Below are 26,991 nucleotides of genomic sequence, written 5' to 3' on the forward strand. Positions count from 1 at the left end.
CCCTGCCAGGTCTTCTGTGCGATACTGCCCCCTGCTGGCTGCATTCATGGAGGTCTCCTGTGGAACGTGACTGGTAATAGTGCAGTAGAGGGTAGAGAGCCAGGTGCAACCAGTTGCCCACCACAGGAATAAACAGTAGGTGGTAGGCTCCTACGCTCCCTCTAGTGGTGATGTTCTGGTTCTGTTAGGTCACAGTCCTGTGCTGGGAGGTCACTGCACTAACACCAGCACCAGAGGACCTTTGTGTTTTACAATGTCCCAGCACTGGAAGGTGGCATTCTAGAACATGCAGGTTTGGGGCCGGTGATCAATACACTGCTCCCCAACTGAGCTGCTCAGCCCAGTAAACAATGGGGGCAACAGTGCAGTCACATACATGTTAAGCGTGCCGTCATCATTTTACTTCATGTCTGTAGATCTCCAATAAAACTTGTTTAGGAATAAAGTGAAAGATGTTCACAATCTTGTTGCATCACTTTACAGAAGGTATAATAATCCTCTCCTGAAATAATCTGTACTGCTGGGGATTCTGTAACAAGCAAGCAGATCTAGACTATGTAGATGGAGTGGCAGTCTCTATCGCAGCCTACCTAACAGTCCTTATCATAGGTGGCTTCTGGAAGCCTAGGTCTCTGCTCAGGTTCTGGACTCCTCCGGTTCTGGGTACTCCTCATGGAGCTGCTCTGAACTATGGTTGGCTTCCCGATCGGAGTCACAGGCAGTCCCTACCTCTCCATCATGTTGGCTGGGCACAGCCTAGAAGAAAACTTTGGTCGGAGCTGAAACATAGACTCTCTTGCTAGCAAGAGATCAGCAACCTTCTTGGTGATAGCCCAAACTTTGGCAAATGACACCATCCTGAAGGCGCTTTAGTTGGGTTAGGTGGGGTTCTTCTTCAATCTATTCATAAAAGTTTGGCTAGCATAGGCAACTGATGGCCCATCCCTGGTCATCTTGCCCTTGAGTCAGCATGGCTCCCAGACCAGTTGGTGTAGTCAGCATAGGCCAGGGCAGGTGCACAAGTCAACAACTTTTTCAACTACCTGAAAAAATCTTAGTCCACCACCACCTTCTTCTTTAAAGTCCAGGGAATGGCCCCTTTCAGAAGTGTGTATAGAGGTGTGGCCACCTTTACAAAGTCTTTGATGAACTTTTGGTAGTAGCCAACCAGTCCTAGGAACGCTCAGAGCTCAGTCATATTGTTGGGCCATTGCTGCACTACCTTTGAGTCTATGGATCAGAGCTCCTCCTTGGTTACCATGTGCCCCTTGCACTCAATGTTTTCTCTGAAAAGATGATACTTGCTCGGATTCAGCTTCAACCCGTGCATTTCCAGCTCAGTTGGCACCAGATACAACATCTGCAGATGTTCAGAGAAGGTTGCTGAAAAGTTAGCAATGTCCTCTTATTACATCAGTGGGCACTCAGCCTAGGCATAGCTCCAAGTCTCAAGAAGGTTGTTGGTGGTTTAATAAACACTGCCTTCTCTTTGTCTTTTTTGGCCATGGGTACCTACCAGTGTCTACTGTCCAAATCCAGGGCAAAGAATTTGGTATTGCCCAGGGCTGCCACTTCGTTTTCTATACAGAGCACTGGGTGGGCATCTCACTGTCATGTAGGGTAGGGATTAGTTCATCCCCTAGTCTCCAACTCACTACTGTCCCAACCTACTTGGACAAGCCACCCTAAACGGCGGCCACCAACTGGGCGGCTGTCCCTATCCTGTACAATGCACAGGAGCTAACAGGGGAAGGGGGGTAAGACAGAAAGGTCAGAACCGGACAAGAGACACAAAACAGGGTCCAAACCAGAGAAAGCATCAGAACCAACGCACGACAGAGAGTCTGGGTCCTAATACTGTACAGAGTAAGAACCAGGCGATAAAGTCAATAGCAGAAACAGAAGTCAGGCAATGTCAGAGCAATCCAAAGGTCTGATATCCAGGAGGACATAGTAAGTGGAACGCCATTGAGGTAATAAGGACCGATCACCGGCGACTGTGGTCAGCAGTCATCTGTTTAAATAGACAACGGTAACAAGCACAGGATACTGGCCCTCATCCTGATTGGCCTCGCGTCCCAATCAAAAGGTCATACTGCCGTGACCTCCGCACACCTAGGACCAGCGAGCTGCTGTAATGAGGCCGGGATCACCACGGGCGCACTAGAAGGTAAGTACACAACACTACATGGTGCATGGACTCCTGTCCTACTTGGACTTTTACTCTGAATGGTGACATAGCCGTCCGCCATCTGATCTAACATGGCATCTCGACAGAGGGCCTTAGAGAAAGGGCGATACCAGTCCAGAGCAAGGTTGCCACCCGGCCGGTATTTTAGTGGCCCTGCTGGTGCCAATACTTTTTTTCAACATTGCCAGTATGTTCCTAACAGGACTGCTACTATTGAGCGCTTCCATTGTGTAGTGCTGATTAGTGCAACTTGTGTTAATAAAAATAAAAAAAACACTCACCTCCACTGGAGGACAGGACCTGCGAGACGTCATCACGCTGGAGTGCAGGTCCTGTCCTGAGCTTCCAGTCAGCAGGGAGTGTTCACAGCAGCGCAAGCAAATGGAGGAGGTGAGTGCTTTTTTTTTTTTTGCAGAAACAGAGAAGGGGGCACTAATGGGGGCATTATTCCAACTGGGGGCACTAATGGGGGCATTATTCCAACTGGGGGCACTTATGGGGGCATTATTCTAACTGGGGGCACTAATGGGGGCATTATTCTAACTGGGGGCACTAAAGGGGGCATTATTCCAAGTGGGGGCACTGATGGGGGCATTATTAAAAACTTGGGGGCACTAATGGGGGCATTATTCTAACTGGGGGCACTAATGAGGGACATTATTCTAACTGGGGGCACTAATGAGGGACATTATTCTAACTTGGGGGCACTAATGGGGGGCATTAGTCTAACTGGGGGGCACTAATGGGCATTATTCTAACTGGGGGCACTAATGAGGGACATTATTCTAACTGGGGGCACTAATGGGGGCATTATTCTAACTTGGGGCACTAATGGGGAGCATTAGTCTAACTGAGGGCACTAATGAGGGACATTATTCTAACTGGGGGCACTAATGAGGGACATTATTCTAACTGGGGGCACTAATGGGGCATTATTCCAACTGGGGGCACTAATGGGGGCATTATTCCAACTGGGGGCACTGATGGGGCATTATTCCAACTGGGGGCACTAATGAGGGACATTATTCTAACTGGGGGCACTAATGAGGGACATTATTCTAACTGGGGGCACTAATGAGGGACATTATTCTAACTTGGGGGCACTAATGGGGGGCATTAGTCTAACTGAGGGCACTAATGGGGGACATTATTCTAACTGGGGGCACTAATGGCATTATTTTAACTGGGGGCACCAATCGGGGCATTATTCTAACTGGGGGCACTAATGGTGTCATTTTTCTAACTGGGGACACTAATATGGGGCATTATTCTAACGGGGCTCTAATGGGGGGCATTATTCTAACTGGGAGCACTAATGGGGGCATTATTCTTACTGGGGGGGGGCACTAATGGGGGCATTATTCTTACTGGGGGGGCACTAATGGGCCCATTACTCTTACTGGGGGCACTAATGGGGGGCATTAATTCTGGGGTGCACTGATGGATGAATTAATATTACTAGGGGGCACTAATGTGGACAGTATTAATTCTGGGAGGCAGTAATGGAGGCATTACTATCATTGAGGGCACTAATATTACTGGGAGCCACAGTATGATAGCAACTGAGCCTCTAGGAGCAACGGGGGCGTTTTTGTTACTCCTAGAGGGTCCGCTCTCTCTGCACTTTGATTGACAGGACCAGGCGGTGAACCCATTATTACCCCTGGCCCTGTTGATGAAAGTGCAGAGTCTCTAATAGGCTCAGCTCAGTCCTGTTCAAGTGAATGAGGAAGAACTGCAATTCCAAGCACAACCACTATACAATGTATGGCGCTGTGCTTCGTCCTCATACCTCAGATCAGGGATCAGCAACCTCCAGCACGCCAGACGTTCTGAAACTACAATTCCCAGAATGCTTCATTCTATGGGTGTTACAAAAACAGTTGAACAGATCAGAATGCTGGGAGTTGTAGTTTCACAGGAGGTGGACAGCCCAAGGTTGCTAACCTTGCCTTAGATTGACAGTTTACTACGAGCTCCGCCCACATGCCTTAGATTGACAGATCAGTTCCGCCTCCATACTTTACATCTAACTGACTAATAAATACTGGCTCCGCCCACAAACATCAGGATTGAAGGATTTGAAGCTGCTAGGCCCTCCCACATTGATACACCTCCTCCAGGCTCCGCCCTCACAGAGCTAGACGGCCTTTAACGTCTAGTTCCGCCCACTTACAGGCAAAGCCGCTTCCATCATTCCTTTCAAACCCTCCCACTTACTGGCAGGACGCCGGGCTATTGACGTCACCCGAGAGCTGACCACGCCTCCTGCAGCTGTGACATTGTGTGTGTGTCATCAGAGCGCGCCGCTGGATTGCGTCTCTTCGTTCTCAGTGCATGGACGGGAGGCGATAGAGGAGAACGGAGCGTGTAAGTCACCGGCGGATGTGTCCGCCTGTGTAGACGGGGCCACTATACACTATATATACGGTGAGGCTTCATGTATCTATGCCCTCGCCCCCTCCCAAAGCTGCCTGTGGCGGAGGTGTATTGAGACGGGTCTATATCATCGACCAATCAGAGTGCAGCTCTCTTTTCCCCAGAGCGGTCATGGAAATGTAACCTGGCTTCTGATTGGTTGCTTAAGTAGAAGGGCCCCATATGTAGGGAAGTGCTGCTTGTGGCCCCTGGGAAGTTATAGAAGCCTGTTTTTCTTAGTTTATTTACATTTTACAAAAATTTTTAGTGTAATAATATGGGCATGGGGCATGCTCTGGACATTGGAAGCGAGTGAGGTGCCGAAAGAAGTTGCGTGAGGGCGCAATTTTCCTGACAACTGTGTCTAATCTTTTGATGCCGTCTTGGTCGGTGGTCAATGGTTAATTAAGTCACGTCGCCCGTTATACTGCAAAATCTGCACGTTTATATATGCGAAGTGATACGGCAGCCATATTTCTCCTGCTGCCAATTTATGGCAGAAATGGTTGGCATGGCAACAGGAAAATGCGCCCAGGGTGCAATGGGAGGGAGAGGCGACACTGCTGACAGCTTCCATCAGAGGGCGCAATGGGAGGGAGAGGCGACACTGCTGACAGCTTCCATCAGAGGGCGCAATGGGAGGGAGAGGCGACACTGCTGAAAGCTGCCATCAGAGGGCGCTCTATTCTGACTACCCGGGGTGACATCTCAGCAATGGGTTGTGCGGTTCACCCCATAACGTGTCGCTGCCGGCCGCCGTATACTCCGGAAATGTCTCCAGGTTAGATGCGCTCTGAGCCGGCGGTGTGATATCTACACGTGTGCAGATTAGGCGGCTGCGCAGTCCTGTCTGGTCATTTTACAGAAGCAAAAAACGAGTGAAACGTTCCTGTCGGCGTCCTCATTGATTTCCGTTTTTTTTTTTTTCCAATTGGCAAATGCTGGGAGTTATAGTTGTGTTAACAGCCTGATGGCTGTAGATTGGGGTATGTTCACACGGGGCATATATACATTGTGAGGGGAAAAACTGCGCTGAGTTAGGTTTTAAAATTTGCATGGATTTTGCACCGAAATCCGTTTGAAACCGGTGGTAAGTCCACGTTCCATTGTTTTTAGTGGAAATCCACATGTGGCTACGTAGCCGCCTGGCTGTAAGTGGACTAGCCCCATTTTAGTATATGCACATGAGCCTCTAGGTGCACCAGGGGCGTCGCCATAACACCTAGAGGCTCCACCCTCTGTAACTGCCGCACTTTGATTGACAGGGCAGGTGTAATGCGACACGACAGTAGCAAAAAATCCATGCAAGATGGGACACCATAGGCTATCCTTATAAAAATTGGTGCGACATATGTCGTCGTGTAGCCCTAGCCTAATGCGGCACATATGAACATGGGACCAACACAGATGCCTTCAGCTGCCGAGTGCTCATGTAACAGGTCAGCCAGTGTCACAGGTACAAAACTGCTGACAGATGCCCTTTAATGTATGAGGGCCACTGACTGCCCTGGCTTCACTACTGACGGCTGCAGACGTGGCCTTCAGGGCTTTGCGTTGAACTCCTTTTATACTAAGGACACTCATGGTATATCCAAAGGGTCCCACCTCTAGGACTGCCAGCTATAACGGCGTTCATAAGTCCCAGCCAGGCAGTGATTTATTGGGACAGTACCTCCTTAAAGGGTTTGCACCATGACAAACACAGCTCTGTCCACAGGATTGGGGGATTAGTTTCTGATCGGTGTGTGTCCGACCAGTGGGACCCCCGCCGAGTGCCCGGTCGTTCCCAGCCTCACCAGTCATGCATGTGCGTTTTGTCTCCGTTTCAGTCTAGAACCAGTTGTAGCTCTGCCACATCATTCAGACTGGGAAAGCCTCCGTTCTTGTGATCGGCAGGGGCCCCAAGCAGTCAGACCCCTGGTCTCCACAATCGGACAGTCCCCTATCCTGTGGTTAGGGCATGTGTTTGTAATTGGACTATCCCTTTAATTCCAGTCTATGGGAGTTGAGCAAGCTGAGGATCCCCTGTTCCCCTTATAAGTGGGGGGGTCCTCCTAGCGGTATAAAAATCCCTTTAAAAGAATATTCCTTTCATGTACAGTGTTTTTTTGATTTTTATTACTATTATATTCCAAAAATACACAATTTTCATTATAAAACCTTAAAATACTGTCGGGGGCTTATGAGAACCGGAGGGTCTCCTGCGTTATGTCTCACTCCTTACTGTTTTTTCTGTCCCCTTTAACAATGGGTATTTCTACCTAACATCATGCAGCGAGCTCTTCTGTAACTTTCCATAGACCAGTGGAACGTGTGGTGTTCGCCTGTTGGTGTTCTCCATGCACCCTCCGGCGCCTCTCTGCCTTAGCTCTTGTGGATCTTTTTTCCAGTCTGATTGTTTTTCTGTGCACCGTTAATTATACCGCTGGAAGACACTCATCATCATTCTTCATCTACCCTTTTTTCAGCACTTGACGACTCCGATTCGGCACCTCAGGACCCATGGCTACTGCACTATGTCGAGGACTGCCAGGAGGAGTTTTCCGTGCAGCCACCTTTTCATCCTTTTCCAGATGGTCGAGCACTAAAACTCCAGAAAAACTTAGGAGAATTACCGTTCAGCTTTCATCTTATTTCAAGAAAGTAGACGGCAATGCCGGAGACCTTCAAGATCTCGATAAACCTTCAGGATTTTCCACAACAGTCATTGATGTCAAGAAGGGACGGCCAGAACGTTACTACAAGCTGCCATACCCTAAGAAGAATAAAAAGCTTGCGTTGCCTCCACGTACTTGGGATAAGCCTTCAGAGAAATTTGCAAAGACCTATAGAAAAACCAAAAACGAAAATATATATGATGATGTAGAATCTTACGATACAATGGCCGATCCAAGAGGCTTCCAACAAAGTAGACCGGAGTATAAATCTCTGTGCTTCAACCCTGAACATACTGTGAATGTTTCCCTGGAGGAAAGTGAGACCCTTCTAGAGGCGGTGGCTTGTAATGGTAATCTAGCTCCTGCAGAAATTTCTAATTTTTTGGAGAAACTAAGTGGTCTACCTGAAGACCACATTGGTGGACTAAAATCAAATAAACAATTTGAAAAATTATGTAGCAACAGCATGGAAGCCCTTCAGCTCTACACCCACGGAGACCTTATCCGTATCCTTGGCGCCTTTGTCCGACTCAAAATTCCCACAAGCCACCCCGTACTCAAAGCTTATGAAAAAGAGTTTAGTCGTCGGGTGTGGCACCTATCCACCAATGAGCTGCTACTGGTGGCGGATATGTGGCGATGCCTGTCATTCAGTGTCCCTAAATTCTTGGACATAATGTACAGTTATATGCACTTACGTTGTATGGACCTAAATTTGGCACAGGCCATCCAATTAATATACATAATCGGTGAAGGAAGACGTGCCACCGAAGAGCTCATGGAGAAACTTGAGGCGGTGGTATTGAGATATCTCCAGAGCATCAACCTCGAAGAAATTGGTACGGTTTGTCTTGGCTTTTTTAAGACCGGTCATGGACTATCAGAGTACCTAATGAGAAAGTTCGGTGATATGATCGTAGAAAACATAGACGACATAAGCAACTACTCTTTGGTGAACGTCCTTAAGATGTTCCGGTTCACCCGTGTTGACCATCTAGACTTTTTTAGGCAGGTTGGACAGGTGTCTCGTAAACGTATACCTGACATGGGAATTCAGGGTATCATGCATGTTACCCTTTCCTTCGCCTCGATGCATATTCTAGATGAAGACCTCATGAATACGGTAGCTTCAGTTATTCCAGATCGTGTATCTTACTGTAGGAGCAAAGACATTGCCAAGCTGCTATGGTCGTTTGGTATTCTGATGTATAACCCACCAAACGCCGATGTTTTTTACTCTGCCTTAATCAATGAAATCTATAAGAATCTCCAGGAATTTCTGAACTTTCCTGAACACTTCTTGACTTGTCTGATGGCCCTGGCTTTCTGTCAGAGGTTCCCATTAGATCTAATTAAGGTGGCCTTAAGTGAAGAATTTCTCATCCAGTCTACTAAAATAAGCATGTTTGAACTTAAGAAGGATCTCTTCACTATAGCGGGCAGTGTTGAGATCGAATGCCCTGAGTACGCCGGAGAAACCATTTCCCCCCAGCTTCGGCAAGAAGTAACAGAAATGCTCGTCTGTTTGTCCAACCAGGACATATACGTGAAGGAGGAGGCCCTCGAAGCTGCCTCGATGTTAGAAATCTTGTTGGGAGGACCAGAGTTTGTAAAGCACCACATGATCTTGCCTCATAGTAGATCAAAAGATCTGGAGGTCCACTTTGATTCTAACAACAAGCCCATCCCAATAAATTTAGAGATTCTTAAAGTGGCGCAATCTAAGAAGAAGCCCATCGGTGTTCACATCACCGATGATATCATGAGTCAGTTACTGAATAGAAACTTGAACCAAACTTGTGATAGTACCCAGAATGGTCCAAAGACTGGTTCCAGACCTAAGACTGCTGAAATCACCAAAGACCTGCTGTCCCAGTTGACCGTGGGACGGAAACGTAATAAGAAACCTGAAACTGAGGTTATTAAGCTGGCCATTCAGGTTACTAACCGGAATCACTATTGTTATGGCCAGAAATGGCTCTTGGGTCTCCATGCCATGAAAAGGAGGCAGCTGCAGAAGTTGGGTTATGTGGTGGTCGAGCTGCCTTACTGGGAGTGGTATCCCCTCGCGAAATGTTCCCAGTCAGAAAAACTTTCCTATCTGCATTACAAAGTGTACGATTCTCTGGACTGCGGGAGGTGATGGGACTGTTGTGTTGGCTGCTGATTACTTCACGATCCTACCTCCGGTGCAACAGTGCGGGCTCATCGCTGACCCACCAGGACGGAATGGACTGGAATCAATATGGACTCGCAACCTTGTTCATTCTTCAGTAGCACAGTCCCGCTGGTGCCACAAGCAAGTTATACACCTAATAAAATGATTGCAGGATTTATTATTTGTGTCTGTCTTATTATTTTTCATCATATTGAATTTTTACTTTTTATTTTTTTTAGGTACATCTAAATCACAAAAAAAAAAAAAAAAACTCCTTTGTGAGGAGGGGTTCTCCACTTTTGCCATATTGATGACCTATCATCAACGGATAGGCGGGGGTCTGAGGATAGTTCAACAATGAAGACATTTTACCACCTATACACATTCGACTATGGGAACCCAACTCTCGGCACCACCATCGATCTGCTGTTTGAGGAGACGGCAGGCAGCCCACCTGTGAGTGCCGTGGCCTCCCCGCAGCCATTCACTTGACTGGAGCTGAGCTGCACCTAGGCCACGTGCCAGATGAACGTGACCTCACACGGTCTAGAAAGAGGCCTAAGCACTGGCGGAGCGCCGCAGCCTCTTCATACAGCGGATCAGCAGAGGTCCCAGGAGTCAGACCCTCTCCGATCTCATATTGATGAGGATTTGCCATCTATATGTAAATCATGGAGAACCCCTTTAAATAGCAGACAGACCTGCAAAACTAGACGCCAGCAGTAAAGGGGTCATGCGTTGGTTACGCGAATCCTGGGCTGTCACTTTGTGGTCATCCATATCTGTTTAAAACCTGTGTACCAAGTTAAAAAAGCATATTAAAGTTTTTTGTTTTTTTCAGTAACTGTGCCCCCCTTGCTGCCACGTCCCCGTGTCTTCCTTGCCCTGCCGCAGTCCACAAGACATGTCATAAGAAAGTAAACCTGGGAACTGATGAGTGTTGTCCACTTCAGAAAACCTTTTCTCAAGTACCCTTTAGTGCATTCTGAATTATTGGAGAGTCCCTTCTTTCAGACCTTCATCAATAAGCTTGGAGAAAAGAGCAGCCACCATGAGTGTCTATCTCTGGAGGACCTGCCTCGTTTTCCCTGTGGGGGCGCTGTTTGAGAATGTCACACATGCTTCCAGGGTCTCTTGCAGATCACAGCTGATCACTGGGGGTCTCCTCAGCAGATTTGCCTTTTAAAATGGATGGACGGAGCTCTAATTATCACATGGATGAGAAATGCGAATTTGGGGCCAATGTCAAGGAAGATTCTTGAGAATCTCTCGACATCACAGGTTACCCCATCATAGCAGTTTATAAGGGGTCCTCGCACTAGAGAATTGGTGCTCACAGGCGATTCCATCTAAAATCATAGGGGGGAAAATGTAGAATTTTTTTTTTTTATATCAAAGTGGCAAGAAAACAGTAGACCACCATGTCCATTTAGTCTCCATCTGAAGTGGGCATGTATTGGCCTTCTTGATTTTCATCACAGATTGAGCGTTGGGGGGGGGGGGGGGGGGGGGGGTGTTTTCACCATTTCCTATGCTCAACTGTTATTGCTGGGGTCCCCCAAAGAGATCTGATCAAGGAGGATATTGAATGAGGGGTGTGATTCCTTTTGTAAAATTTGGAATAGAATTAGGTGCCCCCTAACCCCCCCCCCCCCCCCCCCCCCCCCCCCCCCCCCCCCAATCACGGCTGCATGCATTTTATGACACGGTAGGAAAATCATTGGAGAGCTGCTGGTCTTTAGTGTGAAGACCTCTGCCAGTCATTCCCCTTGTGAGTGTGTCAGGGGAGGGGGGTTTCATAGTCTAATTTTGTTGGTCAGTGAACCTGTTACCTGAATCTTAAAGGGCATCTGTCAGCAGTTTTGTACCTATGAAACTGGCTGATCTGTATCATGTGCACTTGGCAGCTGAAAACATCATCTGTGTTGGTCCATGTTCATATGTATTGCTGAGAAAAATGATAATAAATATATATATATATATATATATATATATATATATATATATATATATATACACACACACAGAAATGAGCCTCTAGGAGCAATGGGGAGTTGCCATTACACCTAGGAGGCTCAGCTCTCTCTGCAACTGTCACGCCCTCTCTAATTGACGGGGCCAGGTGTGATGATGATTACTCTACCTGGCCCTGTCAATCAAAGTGGAGAGGGAGCGACAGTGGCAGAGAGAGAGCGAAGCCTCTGGGTGTAACGTCCACGCCCCCGTTGCTCCTAGAGGCTCATTTGCATATATTAAAACATCATTTTTCTCAGCAATGCGGGCGCATGTGAACATGGGACCAACACAGATGTCTTCAGCTGACGAGTGCACATGTAACAGGTCAGCCAGTGTCATAGGTACAAAACTGCTGACAGATGCCCTTTAAGGTTTTGGTGTAATCATGCTAAAAAAAACTATATATAAAATATGACTACACTGCCAGGACTGAGACTCGTTATGTTCATATGTCTGGTTGTGAGTGAAATTCTACACCATTCCCTATACTCAGATCTGCAAGTGTCATTGTTTGGTGATGTAAAAATGATAGTTGAGTGTTCTTATTTCATCTTTTTTTTTTTACTATTTAGATCTTGTTGTGCCTGTTATTGACCACTAGGTGGTGCCATTGCTCTTAAAACCAAATCCTTCCTCGTTAGAATTATTTTTTTTCTGAACTATTGTTAGCGAGGTAGCGGTGAGCAGCTCTGTCGTACTGGGAAAAACCATAGCACTAGTTCAATAGAGGATGGGTACGGGCAGCACAAAAGTATCAAATAAAATGGTTGTATCATTATTCTAAAAATTTAAAAAAGCACAACTTCTGACACAAATATCTAGTATTTTGCAGATTACTTAGGTTTTTGAGGAGGAAAATAAGATAAGAACCAAAAGGTGTGCTTTTGGTGGGTTTTGAACTAATGGCGGTCTGTGGATGACACTGTTATGGGGGAGAGGGGTCTGTGGATGACACTGTTATGGGGGAGAGGGGTCTGTGGATGACACTTATGGGGGAGAGGGATCTGTGGATGACACTGTTATGGGGGAGAGGGATCTGTGGATGACACTGTTATGGGGAGAGGGATCTGTGGATGACACTGTTATGGGGGAGAGGGGTCTGTGGATGACACTGTTATGGGGGAGAGGGATCTGTGGATGACACTGTTATGGGGGAGAGGGATCTGTGGATGACACTGTTATGGGGGAGAGGGATCTGTGGATGACACTGTTGTGGGGGAGAGGGATCTGTGGATAACACTGTTGTGGGGGAGAGGGATCTGTGGATGACACTGTTATGGGGGAGAGGGGTCTGTGGATGACACTTATGGGGGAGAGGGGTCTGTGGATGACACTGTTATGGGGGAGAGGGATCTGTGGATGACACTGTTATGGGGAGAGGGATCTGTGGATGACACTGTTATGGGGGAGAGGGATCTGTGGATGACACTGTTATGGGGGAGAGGGGTCTGTGGATGACACTGTTATGGGGGAGAGGGGTCTGTGGATGACACTTATGGGGGAGAGGGATCTGTGGATGACACTGTTATGGGGGAGAGGGATCTGTGGATGACACTGTTATGGGGAGAGGGATCTGTGGATGACACTGTTGTGGGGGAGAGGGATCTGTGGATGACCATGCTATAGGTGGATCTATGTATGACACATATATAGCATCTTATGCTATATGTGTCATCCACAGATTTCCCCCCCCCCCCTCTCCCCCATAACAGTGTCCCCCAATACACTGGGCCCCGCCGCTCACAGCAGTATTCATATCTAAACAGTAATCCTTAACCTCGAGTAACTTTAACTTTAAAGCAGCGCTATCCCTACTCCCTTACAATCAAGCTCCGGTAACAGGCAGAGCGGGCGACGACGTAACGTCACTCACTCGCGTCACGCGCCTGCTCCGCCTGCTTCATTCATAAAGTGGGAGCTTGATTGTAAGGTAGTGAACAGGATAGCGCTGCTTAAAAGTTAGTTACTCGAGGTTAAGGATTGCTGTTTAGATATGTATACTGCTGTGAGCGGTGGGGCCCTGTGTAAGAGTGCAGTGACTGCACCGGGCCCCGCCGCGAGTTGCCGGCCTCCAGCCCCTCCTCCCTCCCCGCTGATACATCGCGGCGCTGTTCAGCATCGCAGCCCGCGATGTATAAGCATTAGCAATGTAAAAATTGTTCGTCCCATAAGACGCACTGCCATTTTCCCCCCACTTTTGCTGCTCTGGGCAGCTGGGCTCAGGGCTGGAAGTGGGCACCGCTCTGCAGTTCAGGAAGGAGACCGGGGCTCGGCTCACCCTAGCGTGACGTCACTGCGCGTAGCGTGCGCAATAGGCAAGGGAGGTTGGGAGGAGGAGCAAGCAAGTATCGTATTTTTCACCCTATAAGACACATCGGCCCATGAGACGCACCTAGGTTTTAGAGGGGAACAATAAGAAAAAAAAATATTTTTCATGACACCAGGTCAGTCCACCAATCAGACCTCAGCTCAGACCCTAATGTGAATGACCCCCAAACAGACCTCGGATAAGAGCCTCATATCAGCCCCCAGGTGCCTCATATCAGCCCCCATGTGCCTCATATCAGCCCCCATGTGCCTCATATCAGCCCCCATGTGCCTCATATCAGCCCCCATGTGCCTCATATCAGCCCCCATGTGCCTCATATCAGCCCCCATGTGCCTCATATCAGCCCCATGTGCCTCATATCAGCCCCCATGTGCCTCATATCAGCCCCCATGTGCCTCATATCAGCCCCCATGTGCCTCATATCAGCCCCCATGTGCCTCTCCTCAGCTTCATAAGTAAAAAAAAAAAACACTTACCTTTCCTGCTCCGGACGCCGCTGCTCCTCACCGCCCGCGCTCGGTAATCCTCCTCTTCAGTCTGCTGTGCTGTGAACTGGCGGTCACAGCGTGACCTCACATGTGCGCAGCCTTCTCAGCGGAGAGCCGAGGACCAGAAAGAGGTGAGTATAGCGCTTTCACCACTTCCCGGTCCTCCGGATCATAGATGTCATATGTACAGCGCTATGGAATAAATGGCGCATAAATAATAATAATAATAATTTGTGGGCAGTGGCCAGCGGGGCTCAAGAGGCAGCTGCCTTGGGCCCCCCACGAGCAACTGGTCTCGGGGCAGCTGCCCCGTGTTAAAGACGGCCCTGATTACGTTACGGGGCATGTATGGCCTCCTTGGTACAGAGCAGTGCCACCTCCTTACATTGGCCTCATTAGGTGATTCTCCCTACAAGCAGTGCTTCCTTATACCCCAGTATGGAGTCCGATACAGCAGACCGCTATCTTTTTTTATTTTTTTTGGGATTCGTACAGAATCTGAGAGAAAACAACATCAGTAAGCTGAGGCATATGGAGGTACGATAGTAATGCCGCCATGTGCATGTCCAAACCCTTAGGCACTCCGAACCCTTAAGAAGTCCCGAGGACCAGCGCACTATGGCGCTTACTGGTCTGACACATACAAGTAGCTGGTCAGGAGCCGACGCATTGATGGTATCCTCATTTCATCTCCTAGGTGTTGCTGCGTGGAGACCTCTCAGAATACTACTCCAAGATGGTTGTAAACCTCTGCCTTCCTCAGTTCAAGCCACGGGTCATTTGCAGCAAGGTGATCTTTAATTTTTTTGGCTTCTCTATTTAGGAAATGCAGAGAATTATGAATTTGACTAGACAGTCTGGTTTGTGAAGGTTTTTGGTTGGAGCCTCTACGTGCACCATGAGACAGCCGAAGCTTGGGCTGCACCAGGAAATCGGCTGGGATTTAAAGGGGTTGTCTCCTCTCATACATTGAACGCATATCACTAGGATAGGCCACCAATGTCCTATAGATGCAAGTCCCATAATGGACCCTCGGAAGTGAAGGAGAGCGCACCACGCATGCGCGGCATGCTCTCCATTCTTTTCTATGTGAGTTCCCCAAATGAGCGCGCGTGCTCAGATACTTTTGGAAGTCCCGTAGAAATGAATGGAGAGAGCGTAAACACGACCGCTAATAGCCGAGCCAATGCTCTCCGCTCACTTCGGGTGTCACGGTCTGTAGAAGGGTCCCACCTCTGTGACCTGCACCTATCTGACATCGGTGGCATGTCCTCGCAATATGCCATAAATGTCTCAGATCGGACAACCCCTTTTAAGATGTGAGTAATCGCTGTTTCTTTATTTTTTCACATTCCAGGGACCCCCTGTCACCCTTTGTTCTGGCTCATAGAAGGGGCCCGTTCATGGAAACCCTCTTCTGTGATGTCCATATGTTCTGGAATGACACATGGAGAGGGTTCATGAGACAACCCTTTAAAAGGGTTTTCCAAGATTATTATTTTTTTTTTTTACTGAAGACCACCCGTGACCTCCACTGATCAGCTGTTGAGCGCCACGGCCTTCTCTTTGCCTACTGAACACAGCGCCATACATTGTATAGTGGTTGTGCTTAGTAATGCAGCTGCGCCTAAGCCACGTGACCGATGAACGCGTCGTCACTGGCCTAGGAAAAGCAGCGAGAAGGCCGTGGCTGCCTTCTCAAACAGCTGATTGGTGACGATCCTGGGTGTTGGAACCCCACCGATCTGGTACTGATCACCTATCCTGAGGGTAGGTCCTCATTTTTAAAAAAAAATCTCAAAAAAACCCTTTAAGTTACCGAACCCTGGAAGCAGACTTTGAAATCTCAGTCCATTATGCACAAAGCCGTTCAGGGATCCTTGACTTTGGAAGACCACTATGCACAATATTAGAATTTATTTTTATTTGTGTTGCTTTTATATATCTCTTTCTTGTTTTTAGATAAGTGCTGATGGCTACGAAGTGGAGAATCTGGTCTCCGAAGACCTCGCTAAAAGGAATCGTGGTTTTCGCTGTGAATATTTCCTTAAGCCTCCTATACACCTCACCTTCTCGTTTCCATTTAATATAGATATATGTAGGATTAATATAGACACCTCCTCAGGGGGGCACCAGCACTTTTCAGGAATGGACATTTACACAGCTACCTCCACCAACAAACCGTCTTGGAGTAACCATGAGCCAGCTTCAGTTGGCCAGGCACTGGAGAAAGAAGTCTTTGCTTTGGTGGGGAAAGTTGTGCTGAAGAATCAAAGTAAGGCGACGTTCAACAACAGAGGCTTCAAACCGAGACACCCATTCCATCAGACCGATAACGTGATGTCCTACCATGGGTCGTCTTGCCAAGATCTGTGGAATAAGGGCCAGAACTCTCTAAGTAACGTCACCCACCTGAAGCTCTGTATAACGCATGTAGCGGGGGGTACGCCTTGTAGTATAAAGAGGGTGGAAGTGTGGGGGCAGCCTGCGAAGACTTGCCCAAAGGAAGTGGTGGAGAACGTTTACCAGATCGCTTGTTTAAGTCTTCCCCAGGGCTTTGGGCAGCAGCGTCCCTCATCACCTATGGAAAGTAACCACATGTCTTATAATAACTCAGAAAATACACAGCACAGCCTGAGTGAGCTCGCTGTTCTCCTCCAAGATGTCCCCGAGGAGTTTCTGGACCCAATTACACTGGAGATCATGACTTTCCCCATAGTCCTTCCATCGGGGAAAGTCATTGACCAAAACACACTTGATAAATGCAACCAAAGCGAAGCGTCGTGGGGCAGGATGCCAAGCGACCCGTTTACGGGCGTTCCTTACACGCCACACTCTCAGCCTCTCCCCCATCCTCCACTCAAGGCTAGGATAGACTACTTCCTCTTACAGCACAATATTCCTGGCTCCAACCTCCTGGGAAGAGCACGAGTTGGTGGCCCCCTGACCCCTTCTGTCATAGCGCTGTCCTCCATGAAGAGGAAGGTGGAATGGATGGAGGATTCGGCCAATGACGGCGATAACGTAGACACCTACTTTTCAGCGTTGAGTGGCCTCTCGTCTACCTCAGAGCTCGGAACGAAGAAGATGAAAACGGAGAATGACAGTCAAACGTCACAGATGGATTGCTCAAATTCAGGTATTCTCAGCAATCTCTATGTCCAAACAAGTGTAGAGGATTTTACTTTGAGGATAGGTCATCATTATCTTTTCCTGGATAATCCCTTTAAGTCACTTCCTAATGCTGCAGCAGTCAGTGGCTGACCCTTGTTCCATTAGTGTCGAAGGACAGGACTAGGTGTAATGATGCTTTCACTGCCTGGCCCTGTCAATCAAAGTGCAGAGGGCGCCGCAGTTGCAGAGAGAGCTGAGCCTCTAGGTGTAACGGCAACGCCCCAGTTGCTCCTAGCATTTTTTTTAGCAATGCGGGCACATATGAACAGATGCCTTCAGCTGCCAAGTGTACATGTAACAGGTCAGCCAGTTTCATAGGTACAAACCTGCTGACCGATGTCCTTTTTAAGATTGATTTTATTTATTTTTTTGTACACAGAGTCAATGTCCCATGAGCAGAGACTGACACAGAGTCTGGACCAGGCTCTCACCACAGCCCTGGGCTCCATGCCATCGTACACAGCAAAGTTCATGAAAAGTCAACAGCAAGGATTTCACATGGAGAATGCCGGGAGCCCACCCTGGACCACAGCCTCGTCTTTTACTGGTATTGTTCTAGACAAGTCATTGGATCACTACTGGCACATTGAGGGTTGCATATACAGAAACTGGACTCTGCCTGCAGCTGCCTCCCCTCCCTCCCTGTCGTACACTTACAGTAATACTCTAGATCAGGGCTGGCCAACCTGCGGCCCTCCAGCTGTTGTAAAACTACAACTTCCACCATGCCTTGCTGTAGGCGGGCTAGGCATGTTGGGAGTTGTAGTTTTGCCACAGCTGGAGGGCCGCAGGTTGGCCAGCCCTGCTCTAGATGGATTCTCCAACCTCACAGTCACATGCACTATTGATCTGTGCCTTTACGTTAGGACATCAGAGCTTAAACGCCCTTCTCGAAATATTGTACAAATGGCGGAGGTTATAATTCTGTATTGAATTCACCTTTTTTCATTCGTGTTACTAAAGTCTTTTGTTCATGACGGATCTTTTTATTCTGCAGAGCATGCGAGGAGCGGCGCGCTTCAAGGCTGCACATCGTGTTTGAGGACATTTTCAGCTTACTGTAAAACTGAACCCATTTACCAGCTTTCGTGCGGCCACCTTATGTGTCGCCCCTGCCTGGCTGAAACCCAAAAGTCGCTGTCGGTGGTCTGCAAGAATTGCAATCGGACCGTCGCCACCCGAGATGTGCTGAGGGTCCACCTGTAGACCAGAGAAGCCAATCACGTCCAGCTTCCTTCCGGGATATAACGCTTAAACGGGACACAACCTTTGCTGCTAATCTCTCCAGAATTGTGCGTATTTATTTAGAAAGGTCACATTAGGAGCTATAACCGGCGCCCTAGGCTTTGGCGTCTCTGCTCACTCATAGTTGTGCTGGTGAACCCCCCCCCCCCCCCTTAAAAAAAAAAAAAAAAAAGTCCTAGATTTTGTGTTTACAATGGGCTCCCATACTGTGCTATGTGAATAACATGGACGCCTGATGGAGGCTGATTTGGAAATAAGTGCAATTGTGTATCGTGATCCTCGTGCTTTCCTTCCTCGGTGCCTGATACGTTCCCCACGTGGTTTTCGTAAGTACAGGCCTCGTAAACACTATGTTATGCCCTGCTGGTCACCCGAGCATTTCGGTAGTAATAGAACGGCCGTACTTGGGCACGGTTTGTGAACAGACCGCCCTCGTCTTCCTTTAGTTGTCTAATGTGGATATGAAATAAATGCCGAATGTGTTCGAGTTCAAGGAATCGAGGGCTGGAGTTGCCAGTGTCCCATACATATAGCCTTGATCTATGTGTACACCTGCTGCGCAAGCTTCCTGTCACATGATTTGAGTGCAGTTTGCAATATGGCCGCCTCCATTCAATAATTAAACATCTCAGGAACTTGCTGGAGATTTGAGGTCCAAGTCCCGGGTCATTATATGCTTTCAGTTTTTTTGCCAAAACTGATCAATCCTAGCCCCTGTCTAAATATGTTCACTTACTATTACTGGGGTCAGGCATGGATTCCAGGGGTCTCCCATTGAGTTTGTCAGAGGGTGCACGGATTTTGGTCCCTCTTGTGATTGGCTCATTGATTGTAACTTTGAGAAGGAGGAAGCAAGGTATTCGCAGGCATCAAATATATGAAATAGGTTTTCAGGGACTACAGTATTGATGGACTATTCTAGGGATTGGTCTTCGAAGTCAGATCGTGGGGGTTTGACTTGGGGCACCTTGCCGTCTCTGTTGATATAGTGACTAAAGGGTCCTGGCTTTGGCTGGAGTGATGCGTCCCATTCCTTGTCTTATCTGTACAGCACCATACTTTCGGTAGTGGCTGTACCTGGTATTGCCGCTCATTCCCATTCTAGTGAGCCAGTACTAAAAGTGCAGAGCGCACCGGCCCCTTCGTCCAGCAGACCGGTCAGGGTGCCGGCCATCAGTATTATAGTCAATGGAAACCACCACTGCACTTCTATGTGGTCTTGTGCTGGGAAGTCAAATGTGAAAACTCATCTCACACATCGTCACCATGTCCTTGTAAAGTAAGGCTTCAACGCTCCAATAGACCTTAACTGTTCTCTCCATCGCTTTTCTATTGCCAGCATATATGTCCATCAACCCTGCATGTTGGGCTGCAGTAAACGATTATTTCAGTAATCGAGTATTCTATCGATTTATTTATTACGATTAATCTAATAAGAAAAAAAGGAATTCGATTGTTTTCCTTTATAAAAACTCATCAGACCCCCTGCCATCAGCCCCCAACACCCTTCGTTCCCCCCTGTGTGATCAGCCCAAGTGCATCAGTTCCCCCAGTGCCATCAGCTCCACTATCCCCCAGTGCCATCAGATCAGCCCTTCCATGTCCCCCAGTGCCATCAGATCAGCCCTTCCATGTCCCCCAGTGCCATCAGATCAGCCCTTCCATGTCCCCCAGTGCCATCAGATCAGCCCTTCCATGTCCCCCAGTGCCATCAGATCAGCCCTTCCATGTCCCCCCAGTGCCATCAGATCAGCCCTTCCATGTCCCCCCAGTGCCATCAGATCAGCCCTTCCATGTCCCCCCAGTGCCATCAGATCAGCCCTTCACTGTCCCCCCACTGCCATCAGATCAGCCCTTCCCTGTCCCCCACTGCCATCAGATCAGCCCTTCCCTGTCCCCCACTGCCATCAGATCAGCCCTTCCCTGTCCCCCACTGCCATCAGATCAGCCCTTCACTGTCCCCCCACTGCCATCAGATCAGCCCTTCACTGTCCCCCCACTGCCATCAGATCAGCCCTTCACTGTCCCCCCACTGCCATCAGATCAGCCCTTCACTGTCCCCCCACTGCCATCAGATCAGCCCTTCACTGTCCCCCCACTGCCATCAGATCAGCCCTTCACTGTCCCCCCACTGCCATCAGATCAGCCCTTCACTGTCCCCCCACTGCCATCAGATCAGCCCTTCACTGTCCCCCCACTGCCATCAGATCAGCCCTTCACTGTCCCCCCACTGCCATCAGATCAGCCCTTCACTGTCCCCCCACTGCCATCAGATCAGCCCTTCACTGTCCCCCCACTGCCATCAGATCAGCCCTTCACTGTCCCCCCACTGCCATCAGATCAGCCCTTCACTGTCCCCCCACTGCCATCAGATCAGCCCTTCACTGTCCCCCCACTGCCATCAGATCAGCCCTTCACTGTCCCCCCACTGCCATCAGATCAGCCCTTCACTGTCCCCCCACTGCCATCAGATCAGCCCTTCACTGTCCCCCCACTGCCATCAGATCAGCCCTTCACTGTCCCCCCACTGCCATCAGATCAGCCCTTCACTGTCCCCCCACTGCCATCAGATCAGCCCTTCACTGTCATCCATTGCCGGCTGTCCCCCTTCATTGCCATGTCCCCAGCGCCAGTGAAATAAAATACTTACCTGACGTCGCGCAGCGTTGGGTCATAGTGCGTGTTTACGTGCACTATGACCTGACAATGGGTCAGGATCCAGTGCAGCGCGGTACGGGCCGGCAGGTGACTATGGAGCGGTAAGTAATAGAAAGTGCTTTACTCCCACTGCATGGTCACATGACACAAACGAATCCTCAATGCAAAAAATTTGCATTGATGATTTTTTTGTGTCTAATTACTCTATTGAATCGAGTAATCGTTTCAGCCCAACCTGCATGTTATTACCCGTAGCCTATATTGGTGCACGTGGTCGGTGACAACTAATCTCTACCAAGAATAGGAAATTTACAGGGCAAAAAGTTTGGGCAGGGGTGGGAACATGCTGCAAAGTGAGAATGTTTTCAAAATCGGAGGTATTTATTTTTATCAAGTAACAAAATCCAAAGAGAGTAAAGAAAAGATGAATCGGTACTTGGTGTGAGCACCCTATGTCTTCAGCTCCTGTGTTTTCCTGAACCGATGAGTGGAAACAAGGCCAAGGCTCAACTATAGATGACGACATAGGAACTGGGGTGCAGACAAATGGCAGCAGGTGCTCTAAACCGAGGAGTCAAAATGTGAAGCATTTGGCTTCAACAGACGGCAGTTTGTTCATGAAGGACTAGAGAGCAGTACTATAAGACGTGTCTGCAGGCAACAGTGACGTTTGGTGGAGGCTCCTTGCAAGTTTCAGGCTGCATTTCAGCAAATGGAGCTGGGGATTTGGTCAGGATTAAAGGTGTCATCAATGCTGAGAAATACAGTCAGCTACTCATCCATCATGCAACACCATCAGAGAGGCGTCTAATTGACTTCAAATTTATACTGCATAAGGACAACTAACCCAAACCTTCAACCAATGCCATTAGAAAACTATCTGCAACGTAAGGAAGGACAAGGAATCCTGGAAACTATGATATGACCCCCATGGAGCCCTGATCTCACCATTGTGAAGTTTGTCTGGGATTACATGAAGAGGCAGAAGGATTGGGGCAAGAAGATCAGATCTGTGCTTAGTTCTCCAAGATGTTTGGAACAACCTCCCTGCAGAGTTCCTTCAAAAACTGTGTGTAAGTATACCTAGAAGAACTGATGCTGTTTTTTGAAGGTAAAGGCTGGTCACTTCAAACATTGACTTTATTGACTTAGTTTATTTTTATCAATTAAAAAAAATAAAAATGAACACGTCTACTTTTGAAAGCTTTCTTACTTTGCATCATTTTTTCCACATCGTAAAACTTTCGCACTGTCCATATATTTTATTCTTCGATCATTTATATTAAATATTTTGAAACATTTTAATAAACATAATAAGGTCATACTCTCACACAATGCACACACGAATGTCACAAAACTGTCAAGGCACCAGACAATTTGATAAATAGCAGTCCATGTGTCCGATTCATCATCAGTGAGGAACATGCATCAACATCCAGGCATCTGAACTCCGATCTGCCCGTTAGCCCATTAAAGGTGAGCAAGGTCAGACGCATCTAGCCTCTTCATACCTTGAAGACCCTGGCTTACGGTGAACGTATACTTCTGTAGGCAAAAGCAGGTTTACTTCAGAAATGAACTCCGCCAAAGAAGGTGGAACAGTGTCCCTCAAAATGAAGGCAATACATTTTTGGGCTTGATAAAGAAGCCACTTTATCCAGTTCCGCTAAAGCCTACTCTGAGCCAAACATACAATTGGACTGCACTCAGTAAGATCTAACCTGTGACACAAATGAAAACCTTTCTATATCACATGGAAAAGACTCTCCCCATGGCTCTACACCTAACGCACACTGACCTATCAATAATCCCCTTTATAGAGTTCTACAGACACAATGGATTAGGTATAAGTGAAGTAGATGCTCTTCCTCACCCATAGATAGGACAGACCTCCCTGCAGAATTTCACCCCATGAACCTTGCAACTTTGGGCAATGATGATTTTCCCTTTATAGATATGTTTTTTTTGGAAACCTTTTATTTCCATTAATGCTTTGACTTTCCACCAGACTGGCTGTATAGAAGCTATTCTAGGGGTACTCATGTGACTCCCTCCCAAATGCTAATGATGCTGATGAAAATAATGTCTCGGGACCTTGACTGCTGAGGAGGAAGGCTGTTCCACGCTCTGACCCCATAGATGTTAGTTTAGGAAGTATTTAGAAACTTTCATTTGGAAGTCATGAAACATGATCGGAAAATAAGACTGTGTACATTTCCAGTTAACCTTTTTCAAGCCCAGCCATTGTTCTTCTCCAGTAGGATGTCCTCAGCGTAAAATTGTATGATGACTGGAATTTTCCTTTTGAGCGTTTGTACGTGACCCTCACTGTGCTTACTTTCCTAGGCAATGGCTATAAATGTAAGACGATGAAATTTTTTTTGTTGTTGTTTTGTTCCATCCGATGTCTTTGAAGACTTCCATTTTTTTATTCTTGGCCACTTTGTAAATAGCGGCCCATTGCCCTAGCACTGTGCAGGCTACTATTTTGTAGGCTCATTTACTCTATGTCCACCTTTAGAGAAAGACCTCTTATTTTTTTAGCGTCTCGCAATTAGATCAGTAATCGAATGTATCTCTGTCTGCCAAACTTTTGGACAGAAGAGTCTGAATCTTGATAAAATGAAGCATTGCATTGACTGATCACTCGTAGTAAAAAGTTTGAGCGAGCAGTTAAAGAATTCCATTTTAGCCTTAAAACAGCTGATGGAGAACTGAAGTTTTTGATAATTTGATCAAAACAGTTCAGAAAATATCTTATTTCGGTTAGGGCTCTGAGACAGTCTTGGGCATCCACTTTTTTGGGGGAGAATGGGAGTGGATGGCTGATTCTTTATCCCAAATTGTGTCTACATCCAACTTTACTCAACGCAGAATCTATTCTCCCTTGTAATGTGAATGTTTACAGACCTTTTCATGTTCTGTTGACCCTTTTTGACGCCTAAAGCTCAGTAAAAGCGATCTTGAGGTCGCATTAAAGTTCCTAAATGTGACTTTCAGGATATTTAATGGAACCGAAATTGCCTGTTTCTTGTGCCTTTGTGTAAGTTAAACTGTGTAAAAATTTCAAACCGACGTTAACACGGGCCAAAAACTTTCACAAGTTGACGGGTGAATAATCTGCGTAAGAACATGTAGTGCGTTCTGGTTGAAACTGGATGACTGCTCATTGATGTAATGTATGCCACATTAAAGGTTTGGTAATCTTCATGTGTGCGTGCTTTATTTGCCCTCAAAAATGATTTTTTTTGTGGCTTTTGGAAGAAGGACAAATGGCAGAACTGATTATCTTTGTCTACCCTTTATTGTCCCATTTTGATACTACTTAACCTTTCCTTCACTTGTGGACCAGCTGGGCAGATGGACATAGCTCAACTTGAGTGTGACCAAGGTAATTTGGGAAATGGGTGGACTGCAGCACCTAGACGGGTTAGCAAACTTGGGCTTTACAGTTTGGATGAAAGATGGTAAAGTTTCACCACCGCCATAGACAGAGTACGAGCAAGTTCAAAATAGACCTTGATGTCTTTCTTGAAAGTATTAATATCACACAATATGGGTTCTAGATTTCAGGGGATGGGATGTTAATCCAGAGATTTATCCTGATTGCCAGATTTGGAGTTGTAAATTATTTTCCCCTCTAATTTGGGGTCATTGGTGACCACCTCATAGGGTTTTTTTTATCTTGCTCTGGATCAACACAGTAGAATTATAGGTTGAACCTGTTGGGCCATCAAAATTACGATTGCATGTTTGTTCATTTAACCAAATAGAGTATATTCAGAACTTTGGAAGGTGAAGACCCAGAGTAAAGACCTCTAAATATGGATAATATCTATAGAATAGTAGGATTACTGCAGAACATTGTTTGTTTTATAAATTGATAATTGCATTACATGTTTTGCCAGAAGGCTTAAAAGGGGTTGTCTCCAGAGTACACAAGGACACTGCTAAAAAAAAATTGAGTTTGATATTCAAAGCCTGCCTTCATAGGTTAATGGGGTGCGAGAAACAAGAACATTGATGGCATGATGTTTGTCTGTGAACACCTATGGTTGTTGATCTAGAGATACTCAATTAGATTTGTTTCCACTGAAAGGCTTGCAACACACATCTCACTAGCAGCACAGTGGAGCGCAGGAGAACATCTGGTGGGCAGACAATCTCAGGAATGGAAGACAAATCTGCACAAGCTGATGGACTCCAAAAACGGCTTGTGGCAATGCTGTGAGGCACATATGAGGTTCCTAGTGCCACTCCACCATTAATGAAGAGGTTTACCTTCTGGTTCCTGTTCTCCGACCCCTTTACTTGACTTGTGGATTGTCTTCAGCTAGGTATAGAGACATCTTAGTGACTTTAGTGGGTTCGCCACACGATACTTTTGATTTCAATGCGCTTGAATACCTGTGGGATAAAGTTGGATCTTCCACATTGGCAAGACGTGTGCAGCTGAACAGTCTGTTTAGAATAGCACCCCCACCAGGGTTCATAGGATAGAATGCAGCCATACAAGCAATATTTTGGCAAATTGTATAATTATTTTGGACCCCCTATGCCTTTTCCTCCTTTCATGGTCTCCCAGTGATGTCCATCTTTGCACATTCCCTACATCATCCACAGTGATCCCTACCTTTACCTCACCTCTGCCTGGAGATTGGCCGCTGCTACTTTTACAGCCATGAAATAAACACCAGGGAGGGGACGGTTCTTTAGCCGGGGAGGGGATGGTTTCTGCAAATTCGAATGGTCTATGGGAGCAACAGATGAGTCTTTCGTTGCAGCTCTTCGTAAAAAGAATGGAGACAGTGTTTTTTTTGAGAAAAGATCGTACAACATTAAGATGTGTCCTGAGCACACGCCTAATTCCTAGGAGATTTATTAAACTAGAATAACAACCAAAATGTGATTCATATGAAAACGCAGCCACTGACAGGGTGAGGTGCGCCGGGAATTAACTGTGCTCTGCTGGAACAGTGTGACTTGTACCTCAGTAATACCGCCACAGAGGGAATAGTTGAGGCAGTACTATAGCTGAATTGCAGGTGGATGCATATTATTATCGGAGACTGGAAGCCAAGCCGGTGTCATCCTGGTATTGCAGAATATTAACCCTTCATTTTCAAGACTACAATTGTATTCGTGAGGCCTAATGGTGAGTTAACATCACCGCTATATATTTCCGTTAGAGGAGCAGAACAACACAAATAAGGAAAGTGCTAGATTCGGCAGAACTGAGACTAATGGAGCTGAACAGACTCTGTTGACTACAGTGGAGTCTATTAATTTTCTGTTCGGGATCCAGTTGTTTTTTTTTGTTTGTTTTTTTACTGGACAAAAAAAGTCCTTCATGCAGGACTTTTTTTTTTGTCCAGCCTTTTTGATATAATCTTTGACAAAAGCTCTGTCTGACTCAGTGGTGTAACTACAAATGACTGGGCCCCACAGCAATTTCTTCGCAACCCCCAGCTCACGTGCAACCGCCACTCCTTTGGCTAGTGAAGATTGAGCTTTCAGACGAGGCCGGGCAGCCTCTCCGTCCATTTCCTACAGTGTCTCTGTATATAATGTCACTGTATAATACTGTTGAGGGGGCCCCGACCAATAAAATTTTCTAGTCTTCCACTTGAGGGGGCGCCTTTGTGGGTCTGGGCCCC

The 26,991-nt window shown here is 47.2% G+C and overlaps 2 protein-coding genes across 5 annotated transcripts; both read left to right on the forward strand.

Moving 5' to 3' along the window:
* The first annotated feature begins 4,483 nt into the window (after nt 1-4,483).
* UBOX5 (U-box domain containing 5) lies at nt 4,484-20,338 on the forward strand. Of its 3 annotated transcripts, XR_005776426.1 has the most exons (6): nt 4,493-4,621; nt 14,955-15,047; nt 16,220-17,396; nt 17,811-17,978; nt 18,429-19,936; nt 20,269-20,338. XR_005776426.1 is itself a non-coding variant. In XM_040419321.1 (5 exons), exons 2-5 carry the CDS (start codon nt 14,994-14,996, stop codon nt 18,635-18,637), a joined length of 1,608 nt encoding a protein of 535 aa, XP_040275255.1. In that variant the 5' UTR covers nt 4,484-4,561; nt 14,955-14,993; the 3' UTR covers nt 18,638-20,150. The 3 variants fall into 3 exon arrangements, 2 of the variants coding, with proteins under 2 accessions (XP_040275255.1, XP_040275254.1); XM_040419321.1 differs by lacking the exon at nt 20,269-20,338 and having other exon boundaries at nt 4,484-4,561; nt 18,429-20,150; XM_040419320.1 differs by lacking the exon at nt 20,269-20,338 and having other exon boundaries at nt 18,429-20,150.
* Nucleotides 4,500-9,591, forward strand: FASTKD5 (FAST kinase domains 5). Of its 2 annotated transcripts, none has more exons than XM_040419319.1 (2): nt 4,500-4,561; nt 7,078-9,591. In XM_040419319.1, the coding sequence occupies exon 2, from the start codon at nt 7,112-7,114 to the stop codon at nt 9,407-9,409; it is 2,298 nt and encodes a 765-aa protein (XP_040275253.1). In that variant the 5' UTR covers nt 4,500-4,561; nt 7,078-7,111; the 3' UTR covers nt 9,410-9,591. The 2 variants fall into 2 exon arrangements, with proteins under 2 accessions (XP_040275253.1, XP_040275252.1); XM_040419318.1 differs by having other exon boundaries at nt 4,509-4,621.
* Nucleotides 20,339-26,991: the final 6,653 nt, after the last annotated feature.

Source organism: Bufo bufo, chromosome 2 (genome assembly GCF_905171765.1).
Source record: "Bufo bufo chromosome 2, aBufBuf1.1, whole genome shotgun sequence".
Lineage (NCBI taxonomy): Eukaryota > Metazoa > Chordata > Amphibia > Anura > Bufonidae > Bufo > Bufo bufo.

Bases quoted from the DNA above. Each gene is read 5' to 3' on its own strand.
- FASTKD5 (XM_040419319.1), top strand. From the start codon at position 7,112: ATGGCTACTGCACTATGTCGAGGACTGCCAGGAGGAGTTTTCCGTGCA.
- UBOX5 (XM_040419321.1), top strand. From the start codon at position 14,994: ATGGTTGTAAACCTCTGCCTTCCTCAGTTCAAGCCACGGGTCATTTGC. The intron at 15,048-16,219 runs GTGATCTTTAAT...TCTTGTTTTTAG, and splicing joins CACGGGTCATTTGCAGCAAG to ATAAGTGCTGATGGCTACGA. The intron at 17,397-17,810 runs GTATTCTCAGCA...TTTTGTACACAG, and splicing joins GATGGATTGCTCAAATTCAG to AGTCAATGTCCCATGAGCAG.